Raw genomic sequence first — 23,622 nt, 5'->3', positions numbered from 1 at the left:
TCAAGAGTAGGATACAAAGTAGGACATATGCAGATCTTGTTTATAAAACTTTATTTGTCAGTCATGAAAACATATGACATCTTGTAATTATTTCTTTTAAACTTATCGGCTTCAAGTATAGAGTAAATTGTTAATATATGTACTTATACATGTCCTTTTACAACTATAATAGGCTATTAAACATCTGTACTTACTCTATACCGCTTTAAATTCCAAAATTTTACAAGATGTGATGTCTGTGTGAATTTCAGTTATATCCCGCCAAAATGCATTAAAGATGGCTGACAATACTCATGTTTCCCTCCAAAAATGTTACAGCTGTAATTTTGAGACATGACCATTTTACAGCTGTAACTTTCAACAGTAAAATGTTTACAGCTGTAAATTGAGACCTTCATATTTTACACCTGAAAATTTCAACTGTATTTCTGGTCATTTTTCCACTTACAGGTCTTTTACAGTTGTAGTTTCAAAATACAGGTCTTTTACAGACGTTTTACAGCTGTAAAACAGGTCCTTTTTTCGTACAGGTTAGGGTATATCATCTTATAAGAATAGAAAGACTTGTTCTGGAAAGCTGTGTCAAAATTTGTTAAACTTTCAATTAAGGCAGCTTTAGAAATATCATTCTTTCCAGGGACGAAATTGTTTAGAAGGGAGTATTATCCAAGACGATTATGAAACGGGGAAGTCTACATGAGCTTTTACAGATATGTTACATCCGCTCTAAAGTAATTTTCACGGTACCAGATATATTTTTCTCGTATATTTTGCAAATGAAAATCTTCAAAATATTCATCTTACAACAAATAGCTTCAACTATGATTTTTTCTAACAAAGTGAAGTTTATTCAGTTTACAAAAGGTATACAGTTTTGCTAAACAAATAAACGGTGTTCAACTTAATTGAATACTTGTTGCCACTGACAGCTACGACAGAGAATAAAACATGAACAAATGAATCAAAATTTATTTGTTATAAATTGTATGAAAGAGCCGCAATGAAAAGCTAGCCATGCAGTGATATATATTTATCTACTAGATCTTGCACATCAACTGGAATTATGAAAATATCTGGAAACAATGGGTCCTGTCTCAGTTCTGCGAATGCAAAACAAGAATAAACTATGAGATATTCAAATGTCTGTAACCTTTCTTTTCTTAATATAGCTTGCTAGGTTTGCCGTGGATGCTATGCGTTCTCTGTGTGCTTTCAACTTCGGAAATGAGTCCATGATGTTCGAGGTATGATGCATCGGAGTGTCAAATATGTCCAAGACTGCGAGATCTGCTAATGTAAGCTGAAGAAAAACATACGACAATAAATTTCTGTAAATGGTTACCCTCTTTTCTTTTTTTCCCCTATCTTAAAAGAATAAACTTTTATGTTTGATCTGGTTTAAAGCATAATGTACACAGCAAAAGAAATGAGGACCACTAGAAAATCGAAAACAAAACACGTTAGAACTTTTTGACTGTGTAGTTTTATCAACTCAATTTCTTGTACACGTAAATTTCTCGTACAAAAACAGTTTCGAATTTGATACTAGATTCATTAAACAGGTACACACATTTATATTATTTCTTTCTTGTTTTAATGCTAACTCTTTATTTAGTTAGCACTGAAGCAATTTTGAATTTAGACATTTACATCAGGGATTCTCACTACGTCTTGAGAGAACGTAATATTAAATTTACTAAAGTAGATTTTATCTTTAACATTACCATACTTTAAAAAACAAAATGTACTCAGAAACATGTTGAAAATTTAATACAATGTATTAAATCGAAAACAAAATAATAAAATCTATAAGCGATCGTTTTGAACAACAAAGTTATAGCAGACTAAGTTTGATTGATTCCGTTTTTGAGGGCAATTAAATGTGCAACACCCTTCACTCCACTCAAGATATTCAGTATATAATCTATCACATAAAACAACAAAGAAAAGCTTTGGTTTCAAACGGGAAAAAAGTATCAGAATGCAGATTTGTTTTCATTTCAGCAATGATTGTACCCTTTGATTTTACTGAAGATCTAACTTATTTACAAAAGAATGTTTGAAATTAATGTGACAATTCACATCTGTCATTTTAAGAATTTTATAGATTCTTGCACAATATAAGGTGTTGGGTTAGAAGATTAGTTATGTATACGGTTTTGTTCCTCACCTTACAATAGAAAACATAGACACTTACATCATTGCCTACAAAGTATTTGCCTCCATTCTGTTCAAGAGCATTTTGGAATAATCCACAGTATTTTGGATAAACGACTTCCCTTAGATTTTTCAAGCATTCTCTCTGGAAAACAAAATAGTTTATTATCATATATGTATTTAAAGTAATTTCCATAGTTCTAAATACAGTTACATGACAAGTGATGAATAATTATTCTGACTCAAAGGCGGAGCCTAAGTCTTATAAGCCTAAGTCTACTTTGCAGATTTTATATGACCTATATAAATGACGTCAAAATGTTATGACATCGTAAAATGTGACGTCATACACATTTAAAACCACGACACAAGACAAACATACCAACCGCTACAAATGTTTTCAAACACATTTACCAAATAACCATCGAGTTATTGCATTTACTGATCAAACAATGATTGCCTTTAAGGTACGGCTAAACCCTTGATCTACGTCCCTTTTCCCAAGTCGATAAATCCTCATATTGAAATCACTTAAAGGAAAAAACTGTATCATATGTTTTAATTGTTGCTCACACAAGTATTAGGAATTTCAAAATATGACTGTTTCCTTTCTTTAAATGTAAAATTTTGTCAACCTGAGGAAAGAAGTATTCGAATAGTACCTTCTTTTCTTCATCCTTTTCAAAGTACCATTTGATAACTTCTTTGAACATATCCACTGCAAGTTCCATGTATTGGTCCACCAAACCTTGCTCCCAGCTATTCTTTCCAGCTAATCCTTTAAAAACAATAACACTTATCTATTGTGTGTGTCCGGTGCATTGCAAAAACTTCACTGCGACGACAATGTTCATTGATTAAAACTATCGCAAACAACCCTATATAACGCAATGCATTGACAGAATTCTCGGTATAACTAACAGCTTAAGGAATACGTATTTCCTGTTACATTTTAATACCTGGCGATATTTTTGTATACTCATGTCTTAAAGAGTCCAAGTTATCAGTCTGTTACACCATTTACCTGACAGTCGTTACACGAACAATTCTGAAGCAGATCGAGTTCTCGATGTTTAGCTCCCGATACGTTAGACCAATATATCCCTTTCTATCTGCTCAACTGCCAACTTTTCCTAAATTATTAGCTGGAGAACGAATATTAATGGAAAGAAAATAGTGTTTTTGCAACATGATAGAATTGTATTACATTCAATGCATACCAAATTCCCGCGCTAAGAATCGAGCGATAGCTCCACTTTGTGCCAGTCTCTTGCCATCCACATGAAGAATTGGAAGCTGACCAAACGGAGCCGCTGAAATATCCAGACAAAATATAGACACATTTTTAATATCTATGGCAGCATAACTGTTCAATGCTTCATTAACTGATATTTTTCACATTCTGAAATGTTCATATATAACGATCACCAGCTTTTATTTTGACTCATTAATAATTATTTTAACACGACCAGCAAATAACCTACATACATTCAGAGCAAAATCTATCTCGGGTTATTCTGCATTAAACCACTCGCGTGCAATGACGTCATCCGATCCAGGAGCGTAGCACGGCCGTAAAAAGTAGTTACCATTTTTTTTCTAACACTGTTGAAACTAGTATGTCGTGTTAGAATCGAAATAATAAGTTCCCAAGTGGGATTTATCGTAGAATAACCCGAGTTTTGCGTTCTTATAGAAACAATATATCACTCAGGCCTACGGCTTTCGTGATATATTCTTACGCATAAGAACTCAAAACTCTGGTTATTCTACGATAAACCACGTTTGGGAACTTATTATTTCTTAATTAAACCAGCCAAAGAAATGGGTCTAATAAAGTCTGTAAGAAGATTACTTGATAGTATAGAACTCAACCAAGCAAAATAATAGTAAACTTGATTTAGTCTGTTTCGTTTCTGTTTATTATGCTTATCTATTTATCATAAACTACTTACTAGTTCCTAAATGTTGATTTCATATTTGTTATATATGAGCTACTAATGATGAAATAATTGTGATTTATGAAACTAAGGAACACTTCTGTGTGTATTTTTGTCTTTATTTGACGCAATATTTAAACGTCGGATAGACACTATAATATAATGACTACTTGAATGTATTGGTAAACCTTATCTGCATTATGATGTCCTATAATCTGTCCTTGTCATCATTTGTTTAGATTAACTTTATACAAACACTACTGTGCCCGTCTCTACAAATCATTGTTGGGGCATATTTCAAAAGATATAAATACAAAAATACCTTAAACACTAGGCATTCAACACTTACGGATAAACCAACACTATTTAGATTTAAGTACCTACTTTGTTTTGAGACCCTATGCTTTTAAACTCTGAACATTACGTACTATTGAAATATGCTTTAAATCATATCCAGTTGCTTCTTACACAACACAAAATCGTGGCTAGAAAACATCTGTGTTAAGATAGAAAAAATAAAATAAAGAAAATCTTGTCGGCAACCCGCGTTACCCGATAAATGTGCATCTACCATGAGCATCTGATATAGCTCAAGAATAGTATCTTTTCCTTCCAAAATGTATAAAAAGCAGAATTTATAAGGAAATGTAACTTACATGGTTTCACGGATGCCCATTGTTCAAACGTGTACCTTGAGTCATCGAAGTCTTTCCCAGCAGCGTGAAATACATATCTTGTTAGTTCACCCCGTCCGCGGCCGTCAAAGTACTCGAACTTGTAAGAAGGCATTACTGAACAGATGATAATATAAATATATGAGCCGCGCCATGAGAAAACCAACATAGTGGCTTTGCGACCAGCATGGATCCAGACCAGCCTGCGCATCCGCGCAGTCTGGTCAGGATCCATGCTGTTCGCTAACAGTTTCCCTGTTTGCAATAAGCTTTGAAAGCGAACAGCATGGATCCTGACCAGACTGCGGGGATGCGCAGGCTGGTCTGGATCCATGCTGGCCGCAAAGCCACTATGTTGATTTTCTCATGGCGCGGCTCATATTTCATTATTTAAGTCATAAAATCATTATAATATCATTGTTAGAATTTTAATTTTTCGATGTTTTAAACCTTTTGACAACTATCTGCAAAATTGGAAAAACTCATTCCTTTCGTTTACAAAATTGCATATTAAATGGAGGTAGTAACATTCTAACTGTCGGAATATTTATAATATTTTAGAGATAATGCTTAAAACGCGAGTTTCTTGCATATAACAGAATAAATAAAACAAGTAGAAATACTTTCTTTGAAACGAAACACTCTTTCTATAGTAGAGTATGTGTACAAAGCTCCGTAAGCAGAAGTGACGTCATGACGTTTCAATGACGCACAATAACAAAGTTCCACTTTAGTTTTATAGTTTGTAGCATCACGGTGTGTTCTAACCGTAAAATAACGTATTTTGAATTGAGAAATATGCTATAAGGAACGGAGAGAAACTATCAATGTATTTAATTTTTCGTATTTTACATAAACAATTTTTTATATATAATCAATGCATGAATCGCTAGTTGTCATTAACAGCACGAGAGTCATCTGGCATGGGGGTGCCAGATGGGTTTTGCTGGCATGGGTAAAATCACTGGAAACGCCAGTCCGGTGTGCAAGAAAAAACTGATCGACAATGCAGTTGATAATTGACGTGAAATTCCATCTGTAATGCCAAAATGTAGTTTTATATAGAAAATCCGATCCACCACCGTCGGGTGAACTACGGCTTTCCATATGTTTCTATAAATAAATTTATGTTTGTCAATAAATCAAAGTTACTCTATAACATATATTAAAATGTAAGGTGGAGTTTGTAGGCCTATGAGAAAATAAGAAGAGATTGTATTGTTTAGTCCAGATAGAATTCAATGTCTGTATTTTGTTCTCAAATATATTATGTTGATGTCGAACATTTTGAGCAATAAAGTCATTTCAGCAAAACTTTCCTGTTGTTGAAAAGAGTTTGTGTCATGGAAACCGATTTGAAAGCTACATGTCGTTGTCAGTGAATCGCTCGTTTACGACTCCTCATTGAGACAGAAAGTATGTATATAAATACGTATTTGCACAATATTTCTTATACATTTACGACACAGCCTCTACGTGGAAAGGTCAATAAATTTCAGAAAAATGTAAACTTATTAAATTGTGCATTATCTTTTGCGTCGTTTCAGAATTTTATCTTCGAATGTTTTAAACATCTAAAAGGTACATTGTTTTGTCCGAAACGCGCATTCTGTGTTTTTTTTTAATCCAGTGATATTTTAAAAAAAAAAAACTACCTGAATCGACACTGAAAGTGGTAACAGACGTAGTCTCATCATGGGATAGCCTGTTTGAATTTACTCTACATTATGTGCCATTAACAGTCTGGCAGTTTATTAACAAATGACTGACACTTCGTGACATTTAATTGTGAATGATGTTCTACATACACGCAAAGTTAAAAGATTTTCTACATTTAATAAATTGCCTTAACACATTTAGTTCTAGAATTAGAATGAAACGGTCATTGAATTAGCCTGTCATAAATTACATTCCTCTGTCTTCGGCTTGGAAGTAAAAAACAATGACCGTTTCATTCTAATTCTAGAACTAAATGTGGATCTGTCTTCGGCTTGGAAGTAAAAAACAAATTATTCTAACAAAAAGTAAAAACAAATACGATTTTCACTGCTGTTAGAAATATTTTGAAACAATCCTAATTTGTGAAAAAGATTTGAAAATTATAAATCGTTTAAGAAATACTAACTCGATTTACATCCAAGTACCAGGTTTGATATCCATGTAACATATAAATCGAGGTTTTATCATTCAGCTATTGTATAAACGTTTAGATACATTGTATATAATCTGGCTAAAACATATCTGTTTTGACATTTAAAGTTGTGTCGTGTAAACATTTTGGATCTGTAGTTCACATTGTCAAAAGTAAATGAAAAGAATGGCTAAAATAGCGCCGAAAAATTAACAATAAAGATGTTTATTGCAATCTTTCTGTTAAATTACATGATTTCGTGCTGCTTTTAATGTCATGTTCCGATCAGTTGCGGCTGTTTCTAAACTTTTCCCTAGGACTATCTTGTTTAATAGTTTAAGCATAAAGTCACCTGTCTCCTAGAGTCAAACATCAGATAACAAAAGCTATTTCAGAATGAAATGAAAATTCTATAAAACATTACAAGATCTACCTTGAAGATTTGAAGTCCACCGTTCAAGTGATGTTGTTCCCGTATATAAACATTTACACGCTACTGGCGAACGAGGGGTGTTCTAAAAGTAACTTAATTCATTTTTTCTACTTGGAAAATATTTCTTTATACATTACAGTGTTAATGAAACCCCGCTTTTTCAATCACTGGAGGAATTTCAGCTTAAAGTAAACCTGTAGAATATGTGTATGTATTTATTTCATTTTGCAAGGCTATGCTTTAAAAACTGATGAATTATAACATAGTAACAGATCCTGTCTGAAGCATCCTCAAGACGCATTTTGTCAAAATAAAATTGATATATGTTACATATGTTAATATTCATAGTACCATGCCGAACACTTGTGTACAGTTTAAATGAAAGGAATTAGACGCTTATATACGGTAGCCATGCCACACAAATAACAATGTATAGGTAGTGCTAACACACATGTTTCCCGAAGCCATATACTATTTTAAAATTACATGATTGATATCCATAAGGCAGCGCGATATGACGTCCTTGTGACGCAGGGCCGTAAAGCATAATGTTCCACTTCGGTAAAGCACATATCTGTTTCAAAGCTTTCGAATTCATTTTATTTAATGAATATTTCAAAATTAAAAACAAAATTGGATAAATGATATATTTTCTATAATCATAACGAATCGACGTTGGTGATTAATCGACGTGGAAATTTGACTGTTCTCAAACAAAACTGATAAATAATAATTTAAAAGTCCTTTCCTGGACAAACATTTGATTCAATAGAGACAGATCAACTGAATGTACACTTTTAGCCTATAAATTATGCCCATTTGTTTCTGAAACATATATAGTAAGGGCTTAATAGAATATTATACAAATGGTAGCCTGGTCTGACATTCCGTATAGGACTACCGTCTGCTATAATATGTTTTGAACGCCCCCTTGATAACCTTGTCCTAGTTTCTAACACTACATTCCTGTTGGAAATAAATTGAAAACGTGACTAACTACAAATCAGTAACATCAGGGTTTATTTACCCTTGAACCTCATGTTCCTATTTTTAACTTACATTCGTACTTGAGATAAAGCCCTATATTTGTACAAATATTTATTCGTCAGTTAATATGTTATTTTCAGAGATTGTATTAAGGCCTCACCAAATAAAAAAGTTGTTCATCGGATTTGCCGCTCGTATATTTTTTGAAACACAAATATATATATGATAGTTTTTTGCTTGCGCTCGCCCCACTGAAAAAAAAATCAAGCCAAAATCTGTTAGTGCGCTACTTTTTACGGACGTAAAAGTGTATAAATGCTTATAATTCCAGTCCCTAATTGTTCTAAAATGGACTTTATTCACAATAGATACATACTATATAATAATATATCATGATACTTATATTTAGTTGTATTAAAGTTATTTCCCCTTACGCAGTTACGCCATTTTCTTCGAATGTTTACTAAATTGAGTTGCTACAAAAATCAGATTTATTTCATTGAAAATTGGATGAAAAAAAAAAAAGTGACAGAGATATTGGACGTTATATAAAACTTTAACAAAACAAATCTAAGTTATAAAGGAACACAAGTCTGTCAAAATTCACATCATAGTTATGGGGATTGATTTTGCCAGTGTAGACTTTGATAGTAAGTAACTGTTTTAAGTTTCAAGTCAAAGCTTTGATAGTATCAGAGATATTTGACTTTATCAAAAACTTCAAATTCAAGCTGAAAATGCTACTTTTTCATAGCAGTAAATATTCAAGTCACATATCTATGTCATGATTATGGTTTAAGGTTGTGCATTATTGTATATTATATATTTTCTAACAGCATTTTCAAAAGCATACATTATTTGATTACACTCTACTGTATGCCAATGTTATTACCTTTTTTCACGAGTTCTATCTGTTGTGCGCCTGCAGGTCAAAACGTACCAAACCAAAAACGTACCCATGTTTTCTCAATCCCTGGCGAATCATTTTAACGGAAAAGGGCAGTACATTCTAGTAAATTCTATTTTAAGGTTTTCATTAGTTAATCGAGAGGCAAAACAAGACAAATATATTTCTTTGCTCTTTGCTCGCCCTGATTTTCTCGAAAACATAAAAATATGTTGTGTTTTTTTTCCGCTCGCCGCCTCAAATTTTTCAGAAAAAAATCCGATGAACAACTTTTCAATTTGGTGTGGCTTAAATGAAGGTGGGGGTTATACTCTACTAAAGTACTGTCGATTGTTTTTGTTGTTTCAAAGCTGTCCGACTGACAGTGATCTTATGTATTTTACTTTCATGCACACGTATGTATAAACTCTTTAAAGAACTTTGTTTATATAATCTGTGTATTAGATATCGATTTTAAAATATATGACAGAGTTTTATATCAGGATGAAACAGTATGGGACACTTACCATTAGCATACAGTAGCTTGTAATTAAAATCTCAGTAACATTACATTTTTTAAATTCTTACAGGCATCTTTTGCGAACGTTTTTGACGACTTTATTTATGTCGGAACATAGCTTACATCATTGAAATTATATGACTGCATAATTCGATTTCGTGGAAGTTTCAGTCCAGTTTGTTGGGACCAACTCCGAACGGTACCACATCTCGAACAAAATTTTGATTTTTAATCATTCCTCATCTACTTAACCATGCAAACACCACAGGGATCTGTCACGTTCTATGGTAGACTTTTAAATGTTTTTAATGAAATTCAAGAAGTTATTTTTAAAAGTAAAGTAAGTGAGTTGGGTTTTACGGCGAATCGACACAAAATGGTCATATATTGTAAAATCACACATAAAACATATATAAAGAGACAAGGGGGATAACATGGTGGATTTCAATTTTGACCCCTACGTTCATGCTATCGCGCAACATTTTGGTAATACCCGACAACTACACGAGCAAAGCATGATACTAACAGAAAATATTTACTTTTCCCACTTTAAAAATAACCAAAAAGTCGTAAATTATAATTTTTATATGCTGACACGGCCGTGTTTACAACCTGTACATGATCGCATAAAACATTGAAACGTGTAAACTGCAATAAATAGCGGTAGAACTTGGTGAAACAAGTTATGTTTGTAATAATGTTAATAAATATACTAATTGCAAACATTTGCACACCTCGGAAAGCTCCATCGGAAAAGAAAACATGTATCTTTATCATAACTGTCAAACATTTCTCTTTTGCGGCTATGACACAAGAATGGTCACATGATCATTTTTTTTTGTATTTGTCATTCAATCAGAATACAGGTTTCATCAACAGTTAGACGGCTGTCAGCAGAAACGTAGAGCGAGAGAGACAAAATACACGTAGTCTTCTCCGATAGAGCTTTCCGAGGTGTGTAAATGTTTGCAGTTAGTGTATTTAGTAACGTTAGTTTGAATCATAACTTGTTTTACCAACATTTATACACCTCGGAAAGCTCTATCGGAGAAGACTACGTGTATTTTGTTTATCTCGATCTACGTTTCTGCATTTCTCGACATACGATTTAATCGAGTAAGGTGACCAGTCAAGGTCTACGGTGTGATGATATCCTTAGTTCCATTTCAATGTATTACCACTGAAAAACAGAGTTACCTTGACCACCTGGGATCAGTGGTCTTGAAACTATTATGAAGCCGAGAATTACAAAGTGACTATTTTTTCGGTGAAATAAACGCATTTGTTTCAATTTATTTGAGCATTTGTGACGCGTCTTTGAAATATATGTTTAAATTTTCGGTCACTTGTTACTTGATAGCAGTGGTCGTTCCAGTGTCAAGGCAAGGCACGGCAACAAACTTTGTTGAATATCCTTTATAAAACTCAGAGCTGATTAGACCTATAAATCTTACATATAAATCAGGGATCAGGCAAACAACTCAATGTTTTAAACTAACAATATACAACTATTGATATTCAGCTTAAACTCATAGGCTCGAGCTGCTATACTTAACCGGTATTTTTGTCGGAGATACCGTCAGACGATGTGTTTGAATCAACAATGAAAGAGATGGTGCATTTGAAACCGTTCCATAATGGCAAACCGTCATATATAAGTGATTTTCAAAATCGCCAATAAAATAAGTTTAAGGCTCATAAGAACTTTGTTTATAACATAGCTGAACATAATATATGTCTATTTTTTTTTTGTTAAATTATGTTTTCGATCATTAATTTTTGTGTTCTCATATATTTGCCAAATATGACTGCATATTTCAATTTCGTGGAAGTTTTGATAAAGCCTGATGAGAAAAACTTTCGATTGGTACAAACTCTTGATAAAAGTTATTTCATTAATGCCTATTTCACTTACTTAACTCTCTTTATTTAAGGGAGACAACCTGTTTATAGAGTGAACTTGCTGACTGCACACAGTTTGTCTATCCTAATCCTATCTATGTAAGTTACCTGCAATACGGGAAAGCAAAGTCATTCATGTAACAATTCTCCGATTGTTTTCTTTAATTTCCTCATATTTTTAGATACGTGTTGCACATTACGTTGGAAGCAAAGATTTTTCTCTTTCCATCAGTACCTTTATCAACACAGTTCATCTTGTGAAATTCTGTTTCTATTAACTTATTATAAAACACCGTTTATTTTAAGACTCCGGTTACCATAATCCAACACACTTGGTTCGATTCCCGAACAGCTTGGTCTGCTTTGCGTAATAGTTGTTTATGGTGGCCATTCATGTACATTTGGGGGAATCTCATACCCAAACGGAAGACTAGGTCTCCCAACAATAATTAAAAACACAATAACTTTACTTCAATTAAAGACATCATGTTATTATTATTATTATTATTATCATTAGTCATATCGGGCAAATGCCCACACAGTGATAAATTTATTACAAATAGCACTATGAATTGTCACTTATTTAAACAGTCAGTGTCAATATGCTTATTTCAATAGATAGATCTTCTGCGGTACCAAATAGGTGACAGATAGATCAGATCCTCCGCGGTACCATATAGGCGACAGATAGATCAGATCCTCCGCAGGACCATATTGGCGACAGATAGATCAAGTCCTTAGAACACTGTTTTCAAATTAAACGTCTGTCCCTGTATTGCGTAAAGCTTCCTATAATTTGTCATGCTGTCGTTGTGGAGATATGTGGCCGCTAAGTAATTCTGAAGTCGCGATAGTAACACAACTAAACACATCTGACTGGCGCGTAGCGGAAACTCAAGCTTAAGGTATTTTGTGACAAACGAAGAATAAAAACTATTTTAAGCCATCCCCTGATTTGCTTGACCCAGTGGACTAATATGGTAAGTTATTAAAGTGTTACACAACACGCAAGATTTGTTACACCATGCACTACCGTGCTACACCATGTACGGACGCGCTACACCATGCGCTAACGTGCTACACCATGCACTAACGTGCTACACATGCACTGACGTGCTACACATGCACTAACGTGCTACACCATGCACTTACGTGCTACACCACACACTAATGTGTTACACCACGCACTAACGTGCTACACATGCACAACGTGCTACACTAGTATGCACCAACCGGCTGCAGAGCCCCCCCAAAACATTAGCCAAAATACAAGGATTACTCGAGAGACACCAAAATATGCACGAGCGAACCTCGAGGCCCTGTAAGATCGTATTTTTAAATTTTGTTGTACGCAGTAACAGGGGAGGCTTAAAATACGTTCACTTTAACACGTTTAATGGTAAAAGATTTACTAAGATTATCAGTTTTAATTAATTTCGAATAGCTGGAAAATACATGCAACTCTAAAGCTAGAATTTCCGCCACAAAATTTTCTCGAGAAAATTTTCGCCAAATTCTAGCCTAAGTTCTCTCGAAGTGCGACGCAAAGTTTATCAAGTGAAAAAATCAAGGCCGGAGTTAGACGAATGGATTCATCTGCGCGAAATAATTCTATCGCTTTATAAGAAATGTCAATTTTGAGAATCCTGTTACGAATGTTCTGAACTGTTTCCTTATGCCCTATTCCATTTGTACGGCGAAGTTTATCAAAGGACACGTGAAACGATACACAAGGAGAGGACCATTGTGGTACCAAGGAGGCCTGTTGTAGGAGCATGTGTAACCTGACAGTTTCGAATTGAATGTTTAGAGTCAGTAATAACATTGCCCAGCATAACCGTCAAACTAGGAATTAGGAACACTTCCATAGGCAAAACCTTGTTCACGCACTTAAACTGACCGGCAGAAACACAGGTCAACCAACACACGAGTTTACATAACACAGCTTCACATCATATACCACAACACGGGTTTACATAACTTTACACCGTAAACCACCACACAGGTTTACATAACTTTACACAACTTTACACCGAAAACCAACACACGGGTTAACATAACATTACACTGTAAACCTAGTTTTCCTACACACGAGTTTACAAAAACCTTACCGCGTAAACCAACACACGGATATACATAACTTCATACACAACTGACATGTACACTTTTATACACAACTGACATTGCCCTGACACGCCGAGGATATATACATGGACACACCCAGAACAGTAACTTTCTTGGATACATTATTACTTACACGGACAAGTTTGCATTTAAATGGACAAACTGATGCTAGTATATACACAGGCACGCCCTGATTACTGACACAGACATACTGGCATTTGTATACCGCACAACTTACACATACCAACTGACATTTGTATACATTATTACTTACACGGACAAGCTTGCACTTTAACGGACCAACTGATGCTAGTATAAACACGGACACGGACACGCCCTGATTACTGACACGGACATGCTGGCATTTGTATACCGCACAACTTACACATACCAACAGACATTTGTATACATTATTACTTACACGGACAAGTTTGCACTTAACCAGACAAACTGATGCTAGTATAAACACGGACACGCCCCGATCACTGACACGGACAAGCTGACATTTGTTTACCGCCCAACTTACACATACCAACAGATATTGTATACATTATTACTTACACGGACAAGTTTGCACACAAACAGACAAACTGATGGTAGTATAAACACGGACACGGACACGGACACACCCTGATTACTGACACGGACATGCTGGCATTTGTATACCGCACAACTTGCACATACCAACAGACATTTGTGTGCATTATTACTTACACGGACAATTCTGCACTTAAACGGATAAAATGATGCTAGTATAATCACGGACACGGACACGCCCTGATTACTTACACGGACATGCTGGCATTTGCATACCGTACAACTTACACATACCAACAGACGTTTGTGTACATTATTACTTACACGGACAATTTTGCACTTAAACGGACAAAACTGATTGTATACACGGGCACGGACACGCCCTGATTACTTACACGGACATACTGGCATTTGTATACCGCACAACTTACACATACCAACAGACATTTGTATACATGATTATAACTTACACGGACAAGCTTGCGTTAAAATGCGTTTGACTACATTTAATTTACTACTTGATATAAACACTGGCACTGAATAGACAGACTGGCGGTACTCCTTCTGCGGACAGAAGGCGTTTGAGTACATAATTACTAACGGACAATCTTGAACGTTCCTACCTTTACGGACAAACTTGCGGTTGTGTACATACACGATAAATCAACCAAGGCACTGACTTCTACCTCTGCGAAAATCTGTTCTAGAAATCAGTACAGTTCTAGAACTGTTTCCGAACGTAACAGAACAGTACTAGAAGTGTTCCGTAACTCAGTTCTAGAACAATTGCTCTAGAACTGTTCTGGAACATTTTATTGTACAAATCAAGAACATTTGCAGAACAATATTTAGTTCTAAAAGTGTTCTTAAAATGTTCCAAAATAAATTCATGACCTATTTTGTGATTTACAAGTTCTACAAATGTTCCAGAACTTATTTGTAGAACATTTTTAGAACATTTCAAGGAAATATCAATTTCTTCAAATGTTCTACAAATGTTCTGAAACAAAATTCTAGAATATTTTGTCAAATCAAGTTCTGCATATGTTCTAGAAACGATCTGCAACAGAATTCCAGTACACTTTTAGAACAGTTAAGGGCTTTATGTTCTTCAAATGTTCTATACAATAATTGTTACACAAAAATTTAGAAAAACCTGTATAACTTGTAACTTTTCAATATGTCCAGTAATATTCTCAGAAAATGCTCTTGAAAATATTAATCTCTATTAATGAATGTCACTGATTATTTATAAATACATAATTAAGGTTTTCACCAGTACTTGTAAATGAAAACAGAAATTGATAAGATTAATTTTGGATTGTTATATTTTATTTATTGCAATTGCTTGTAAGGATAACAGAACCATATCATGTTTATGACTAAATCATAAGATTGTGTAAAAACATATTAAACATGTATGTTCCTGCAAGCTTTAATATAGTTATAAAACTGATTTTACTATTATTTCTTCCCTATGTAACATTTTACATTTGCAGCCAGTGCAATATAATTATATATAGAGAGTAAATATTACAATAAAGGCATTCTTCAATGAATCAACAGCAGAAGTGAGTCTAAGACAACATTTGTCACTCTGTTTCATTTGAATACAGCGTGGCCATAGCAATTTGGCATCCTGACAACAAATGTTGGTTCAGTGTCATTGTCTCCAGTGTGTAATAGTACCAGTATTTCCTGCAACTGCTCAGCAGTGACCAAGATCATGGTCCCTGTATATCTTACAGGGATAAAATGACTTGATACCCTCATTTGAAGCTGTGCTAATGGTATCACCTCCATTTTCTCAATAACAGCATACGCAAGATCATCGCACAAAACAAAATATTTAACACATCCAATTGAGTTGTTGCCATAAAGCACAATGCTACAAATCCTCCTCTGCATCCTGCTATACTGTTCTGAGTAAAACCGCTTTTCATTAACAATTATTCTGTTAAACCACTTCATATTGTCTATTTCATCAATATTATGCAGTGTTGTTAGATGCTCCAATATGTCCTTATGAACCTGATCATTTTTGATTTGCTTTAATGTCCCAGCAACATGGCAGTTTATTGCTTCATGTGTGACTTTCCACCCATTTGTTTTCTTTTTGTTTAAGCCTCTCCTCCTTATACATGCCTGTGCTTGTCTATATTTCATAATTTGTTTTGAAACCAGCCCTGTACCGTGCACTGCTTGGAGGAGCACTGCATTGGTATCCTCGAAAGGAAAACAACTCCAACACCAAAGTGGTCCCCAAAACCTGGTATATTCTACCAAGTGTTGGCCAGCATTGTGAACATTGAGTCCACATGAACCATTGCCATACAGATGTTGGAAAGATGAGTAGAACTGGTCCAAAAGATCAGCAGCTGTGTCCAGAAGTTCTTGTGAAATTTGATCACGAAGAAGAATGTGAATCCCTTCAGAAATACAGAGAAGATTTTCCAAATATTCTTCCTTCAGAAAGCCTTGTACACAGGGATAAGCATAATACAGCAGCCGGATTGGAGTTCTGTTGCTTTAAAATGATTATAGTTTTTTTCCAAATCCCTGGGCAACCTCTCTATTCCATCTGGTGGTTTGATGTTTTTCATCCTGCGAGAAATAGATTTCAAGTGATTACCAATGAAGTACGCTTTGCTGCTTTGCGATGGAGAGAACCACTTATTCAGGAGAGTCTTGGTCACCCCTAGCAGTACACCATGCATATATTCAGGGACTATCCCAAGCACCAAGTCAAAGCTTACTAGGTTCACTAAACCAGACAACCCCTTGAATCCCTTTGATCTGTTTTTAGCACTTCCAGTCCTCATATTGGCCAAAACTGACTCATGTTTGCGATCAGACAAACGAGCGCCAGAAATTCTGTAAGGAAAACATCTCGCAGTACCTTTACCTTGCTTTACAGTCTCACCGGATTCTTCACACTTTATACAAGCATGTGAGCCATTAAAATAGGACATATTTAAAAGTTCTGCTTTTGCTGGTAGATCAAACGCACCACACACTACTGCAAGTTTAACATTAAAAACATCCTCGTTCACTCTGATTTGCACTCCGTCATTATACAGGGAGTTCATATACTCACTGAAAATCTTGAAGAATACTTTAAATGGTGGTTTTCCCTTACCCTGCCAGATGCCTATGAGCAGTATGTTATCCCGCGAAAAACGGTTAGGAGGGGAGAGTTCATTAATGGCCAGAAATATTGGCCACAGTTCTACCTTCGAAGAAGAGTACAGATTTACCCCATCAGTGTTGAATATTCCTGTAATATTATCCAGACCTTTATCCAGAAAACCACCTCTCTTCATCATTTCTCGATATTTCCTTCCATCAGTAATATCATTTAGTGTGTCTGCTCCAGATTCTAACCTTTCATATGCACACATTTTTCTGTCCGCAATCTCTTCCCAAGTTCCTGAAATACAGAAACCAAAATAGAACCATCGTCTCTGCATATTTAAATGAATAACCCATGCAGTATTTTTAAATTTACAAGTGAAAATATAGAAATTATTGAGAGGGAAGGAATAAATATCATTCTTAAATGTACTGGAAAGCATTGTGGGAGAAATTGCTCCTTTTAGAACATTTTCAAAATTTGTCTGCTACAGAGATGTAAAATTATATATCTAGGATTTTTTTTCAATGACCAACATTTTTAAAAATCACCTGCTATCTGTTCTATCATGATCTTTTGTGATTGTTTCAATTCAAGTTTTTTTAAAACAAGATTTAGTAATGCAATCTTAAAAGATTTTGTAGATTTATATAACCTTAAGGCTAGGGCAAATTTGCCCAAGGGCAATGCACATAGACCCAGGGTGGGAACATACCTGCCCAAGGATTACATGGTAAATTAACAGATAGCCCCTGACACATGTACTGAAAAGTGTTTTTAAATACTGAATTTATGAAGACTGTTTCACGATTTGTAAATGTACAGCCGTTGCTCCTTAATGTCCTATGGATATTTCCAAAATCAGCATGAAAACAAGAGCTGTCACAGGAGACAGCTTGCTGGACTACTTCCATGCTGTATAGTGGAAGTGGGCATATCTGAGGAAATGGAGCTGTCACTACAGTGTTCAATGACTAAAATATGGATGAAAATATTGAACAACAGAACAAGTTTGTGTAAACAAGAGCTGTCAATGGACAGCGCGCTTAACTATTCTCAGTCCTTGATAGTAAAATATAAGTTATGATGGTAAACAAGAATGTGAAATATGAAAGCAAATTAAGCAATATCTCAATGGAATTTGAAAATATTTGGGGTGGAACGCAAACTTTAACATTTATTCCAAGTCGAAAAGGGGCCATAATTCTGTCAAAATGCTTGATAGAGATACCTCCTCCTGTGTACAGGTTGGGGTCATGATGGTGAACAAGTGTGCAAAGTTACAAAGCCATACGTCAATGGACTTTGAAAATATTTGAGGTGGTACGCAAACCTTAACGTAAATTCTAAGTCAAAAAAGGGGCATAATTCTGTCAAAATACTTGATAGAGTTACCTCCTCCTGTATACAGGTTGGGGTCATGATGGTGAACAAGTGTGCAAAGTTACAAAGCCATACGTCAATGGACTTTGAAAATATTTGAGGTGGTACGCAAACTTTAACGTAAATTCTAAGTCGAAAAAGGGACATAATTCTGTCAAAATGCTTGACAGAGTTACCTCCTTCTGTGTACAGGTTGGGGTCATGATGGTCAACAAGTGCACAAAGTTTCAAAGCCATATGTCAATGGACTTTGAAAATATTTGGGGTGGTAAGCAAACTTTAACATCTGTGTGACGCTCACGCTAACGCCGACGCCGGGGCGAGTAGGATAGCTCCCCTATTCTTTGAATAGTCAAGCTAAAAATAATAAGAAATACTCAACATATAGGGAACATAATGTATTGTTGTGACAATATTATGAAATTATACAGATGTAATAAGTAAAAGGGGGAATAATTCATGAAAAATTGTACCAGAGTTATGCACCTTCTGTCATATGATGTGGGTGATGATGTTGAAGAATTATTTTAAGTTTTAATCTAATCCATTCGGTAATAACAGAGTTGGAGTGAAAGTGCATCAAAACTTTAACCTGAAATTATAAGTAAAAAGGGGGAATAATTCATGAAAAATTTGTGCCAGAGTTATGCACCTTGTGTCATATGATGTGGGTGATGATGTTGAAGAATTATTTTAAATTTTAATCTAATCCATTCGGTAATAACCAGAGTTGGAGTGAAAGTGCATCAAAACTTTAACCTGAAATTATAAGTAAAATGGGGGAATAAATCAAGAAAATTTGTGCCAGAGTTATGCATCTTGTGTCATATGATGTGGGTGATGATGTTGAAGAATTATTTTAAGTTTTAATCAAATCCATTTGGTAATAACAGAGTTGGAGTGAAAGTGCATCAAAACTTTAACCTGAAATTTTAAGTAAAAAGGGGGAATTATTCATGAAAAATTTGTGCCAGAGTTATGCACCTTGTGTCATATGATGTGGATGATGATGATGAAGAATTATTTTAAGTTTGAACCAAATCCATTTGGTAATAACAGAGATAGAGTGAAAGTGCATCAAAACTTTAACCTGAAAATCTAAGTGTAAAGGGGGATAAATAAAACAACATTGGTGCAAGAGTTATGGCTGTTATGTCAGATGATGTGGGTGATGATAAGGAATAACTATTTTAAGTTTGAATCAAATCCATCAAGTAAATACAGAGATATGATGAAAAAAGAGAAAGTGTTAAAAAACTTTAAACAAGGTGGGGACATGGAAAGACACAGACGCCGACGCCGGGTCGAGTAGGACAGCTCTCCTTATACTTCATATAGTCCAGCTAAAAATGGCTGTTATTTTTAGACTAATTAATTGACATCAAGTTATGGCCATTTGACATTCCAAAAGGTTCATGGCATATACAGAAAGATGGTAATAGTTCTAGCTTTAGTAAACTAAGCATTTATATACCTGAAGTCTGAAGAAGATCCACAAGTTGCTTCTTCACATCTGCAAAGACAAAGCTTTGCTTTGGTTGTCGAGACTTAATCTGTTGACTAGACAGAGATCCCTTGTAGCGCAGACCTTCACAGTTTGTTGTAATGCAGTTAAAAATGTCTTCATTCTCTGGAAATAGCTCATTGCACAATACACAATAATGAACTTCTTTAATAGGTGTTGTGTCAACATAGGACATCATTTCATTAAAGTCTAACTTAGAAATGTCTTCACATTCTTTAAATGTGTCTTTAAAAGTCTGTATTACATCCTGGCTTGAACTAGCAGAAAACTGGTTTCTCAAGAAACAAGACAGGAGAGAAAGAGACTGAAATTCTTTAATTGGAATGCCTTCCTGTACTTCATCATTCTTAGAATCTGTGTCAGAAGAAGCTTCACTTGAATAGATAGTGTTTACAGATAAGTCTGTATCTGAACTTGATTCTGACTGTAAACTTTCTGTGTCACAGTCTGATAAACCAGTTTCTGATGAACTGTCACCTTTGATCTCAAATGATGAATTCTGATCTAAATAACAAACTTCATTGAAATCTCCAATGTCTGAATCACAATCGCTACATACATTTTCATCAAGAAAAAGAGATTTTGAAGACATAGTTTCACCCTGGTCTGGATCCACAGTTGGTGGTGAATTTATTTCAATTCCTGTTAAAGTTGCATTGCAACATTCAAGACCTTTATTTGATTCATGAAAATGTTCAGAAATCTGTTGCTTCTTTGGTGTTGAAAAAACAGGATCATATTGGACAGTCTGGATACTTTCCATTGGTGTGTGGGATATTCCATCCATTGGTGTGTGTGATATTCCAGAAGTTTGCTCTGAAATAAAAAAAAAAGAGTATATTAAAATCACATCATGAGCCCTTTCCCTCATATAGACACTTTCTGACGTCTTTTGAAAACATTGTGACAAAACAAGAAGTTGCTCAAAACAAGCAATTTTTTCCTTTTACCACAATGTTATAAACTTTTCTCAGTAATTATACCTCAATTAATAGACTGTTTCCATGTTTGTGACATTATCCTGCTGCAGATTTGTTGTTTGTGTGGAAGGGTTAAGACAATTAATTTACATATCCATTTTCCTAACAACATATTTAACAAACTAGAGTTCCGCAGTTGGTGAATCATATATGCCCGAACGGGAAACTTTGTTACGGGATAAACTGGATAGAAAGGGTTGAAGAAGATAACTCAAAACATAACTAGAGGTCCGCATGTCGGCAAATAACTTGGGATGGAAAGGGCTTTAAGAGGGAAATGGTTTAGAAACTGTGACAGAAGAATAATCAAAATTACCAAAATACAAGTAAAGGAAGAATAAAATGGAATCGACATCTTTACGCACAACTACACGTTACCCCAAACAATCAAGACAAGTTTCAAACAAATCCATTAGAAACTGTAGGAGAAGTTGCATTCACAAGAAATTTCTCCTCTATATTCAATAAAACAAGAGCTCGTCGAACACGAAATGCCCCCCTCGATGCATTTAGTAATTGCACAAGGAACAGAAATTATATGCTCACTGTAAACAAAAGTTCTACCATTCTGGTTTAATCTGACCTTGACCTTTAACCTAACAAGAGATTACAAAGTGATCTTGGTGCCATCCACTCAGCCATTTTTGAATGTTCCAAATTTCAAGACTAGCTCAAGGTCAAAATCAAGGTCAAATTTCATTTCGGTACAAAATAATGTGTATGTGGTCCGAATTTGAAAGCTGTGGCTTGAGAAATGTGAAAGTAGGTCACTAGATCAATATCAAGGTCAAAGTTCATTTCGGTAGACAGAAATATGCATGTGCTTCAAATTTGGAGGCTGCAGCTTGAGAAATGTGAAAGTAGGTAGTAGGTAAAACATCAATGTCAAATTTCAATTCAGAACACAAAAATATGCATGTGGTCCAAATCTGAAGTCTGTACAATCAGAAATGTGAAAGTAGGTCACTAGGTCAATCTCAAGATCAATTTCATTTCGGTAACAAAACTATGCATGTGGTCCAAATTTGAAGCCTGTACCTTCAAAAATGTGAAAGTAGGTCACTAGGTCAATTTCAAGGTCAAAATTTTTTTGGTACACAAAACTATGCATGTGGTCCAAATTTCAAGGTTTTGCCAACGAACGGACAGACGCGCGGACGGACGACAGACGGCATACCATAATACGACCCTTTGGGCGTATAAAAATGTAATGATATCTCCGGCCGAGGTGGCTCTAAATGTGAATAAAACTTCCAGGAGATACATGTACAATGCTTCGTAAAAAAATTTTCAAAAGAAGGACTCTGATTGACCTGATTCTGTACCAAAGTTATTATCATTTATTTCATTAAAAATCCACAAAATTGTCCAGCCATTATTACCTAATTTAAATGGAAGTTTGAACTTTTAAATGTCACCATCAAGCGAGACATATGCATGAATTTTGTGAGGATCACCTCAGTAATGCCAGAGATATTGACCTTCATGTAAAGAAATATATAAATTTGTGCATGTACTAGGAATGTTTTTATTAAGTATTAATTATTAAGAACAAAATATTTACCTTTTTCAGTAGCATTTAAAACATACTTTATTTTGTGTATTACCTTTTTGTTTTTTCCATCTGTGCAATGTGGAACGTGGGACTTGAACAGACTTGTCATCTAAATATCTTTTCTTTTCTCTCTTCAAAGGACCTGATGAAAATGAAAAAGCACAAAAAATGTTGCATATTTTTTAATATTGGCTCATACTAACAGTACATTTGCAGAGAATATTTTTGTATTAAGAAAAAAACACATGAGAACAATGGACAGCAATTAAATTTGCAACAAGCAAATTCGTTGAATTGATAACCTGCCTGATTAGGTAAAGTCAAGGAATGGAAATCAAGTGTAGTGAAATATTCCAACCAAAATAGCAATACAGCTGCAGAGAGTCAGACTCTTATGAACATTGGGACTGAGTTTGATTTTGTTTGCAATTGTTTGAAATAGAAAAATATTGTCTATAGTGCAGAATGTTGACATAGTGACCTGGTTTTTGACCCCATGTAACCCAGTTTCAAATAATTCATCATGCAAACATTCTGATTAAATTTTATGAAGCTTGGAGCAGATAGATATTGCCTCAAGTGTGTTCTAAAAATTTGACCTAGTGACCCATTTTTGACCCCATGTCACCCACTTTTGAACTCTTTGAACAGATTATCAAGTTTTAACATAATCTGAACAGGCAATATCAAGATTTAATTCCCGACATAAATTTTCTAAGATTTGACCTAATGACTTACTTTCTGACCCCATGTGA

At 34.8% G+C, this 23,622-nt stretch overlaps 1 protein-coding gene across 3 annotated transcripts; it reads right to left on the bottom strand.

Annotated features, from left to right (window-relative positions):
* Window positions 1–954: 954 nt before the first annotated feature.
* LOC128553345 (probable glutathione S-transferase 7) lies at window positions 955–21,362 on the bottom strand. 3 transcript variants are annotated; one of them, XM_053534484.1, is made up of 6 exons: window positions 21,358–21,362; window positions 4,754–4,890; window positions 3,378–3,470; window positions 2,820–2,935; window positions 2,198–2,302; window positions 955–1,300 (listed from the first exon to the last, which is right to left on the bottom strand). In XM_053534484.1, exons 2-6 carry the CDS (start codon window positions 4,884–4,886, stop codon window positions 1,136–1,138), a joined length of 612 nt encoding a protein of 203 aa, XP_053390459.1. In that variant the 5' UTR covers window positions 4,887–4,890; window positions 21,358–21,362; the 3' UTR covers window positions 955–1,135. The 3 variants fall into 3 exon arrangements, with proteins under 3 accessions (XP_053390459.1, XP_053390458.1, XP_053390457.1); XM_053534483.1 differs by lacking the exon at window positions 21,358–21,362 and adding an exon at window positions 7,336–7,401 and having other exon boundaries at window positions 4,754–4,888; XM_053534482.1 differs by lacking the exon at window positions 21,358–21,362 and adding an exon at window positions 6,897–7,009 and having other exon boundaries at window positions 4,754–4,888.
* Between the last annotated feature and the right edge of the window lie 2,260 nt (window positions 21,363–23,622).

The sequence above is a fragment of the Mercenaria mercenaria genome, unplaced genomic scaffold (assembly GCF_021730395.1).
Source record: "Mercenaria mercenaria strain notata unplaced genomic scaffold, MADL_Memer_1 contig_3724, whole genome shotgun sequence".
Classification (NCBI taxonomy): domain Eukaryota; kingdom Metazoa; phylum Mollusca; class Bivalvia; order Venerida; family Veneridae; genus Mercenaria; species Mercenaria mercenaria.
Note: the sequence above shows the minus strand (reverse complement) of the source record. Positions and strands in the feature narration are given on the sequence as shown.

Bases quoted from the DNA above. Each gene is read 5' to 3' on its own strand.
- LOC128553345 (XM_053534484.1), bottom strand. From the start codon at position 4,886: ATGCCTTCTTACAAGTTCGAGTACTTTGACGGCCGCGGACGGGGTGAA. The intron at 3,471-4,753 runs GTAAGTTACATT...TGGATATTTCAG, and splicing joins ATGGGCATCCGTGAAACCAT to CGGCTCCGTTTGGTCAGCTT. The intron at 2,936-3,377 runs GTATGCATTGAA...TTGTTTTTAAAG, and splicing joins ATTCTTAGCGCGGGAATTTG to GATTAGCTGGAAAGAATAGC.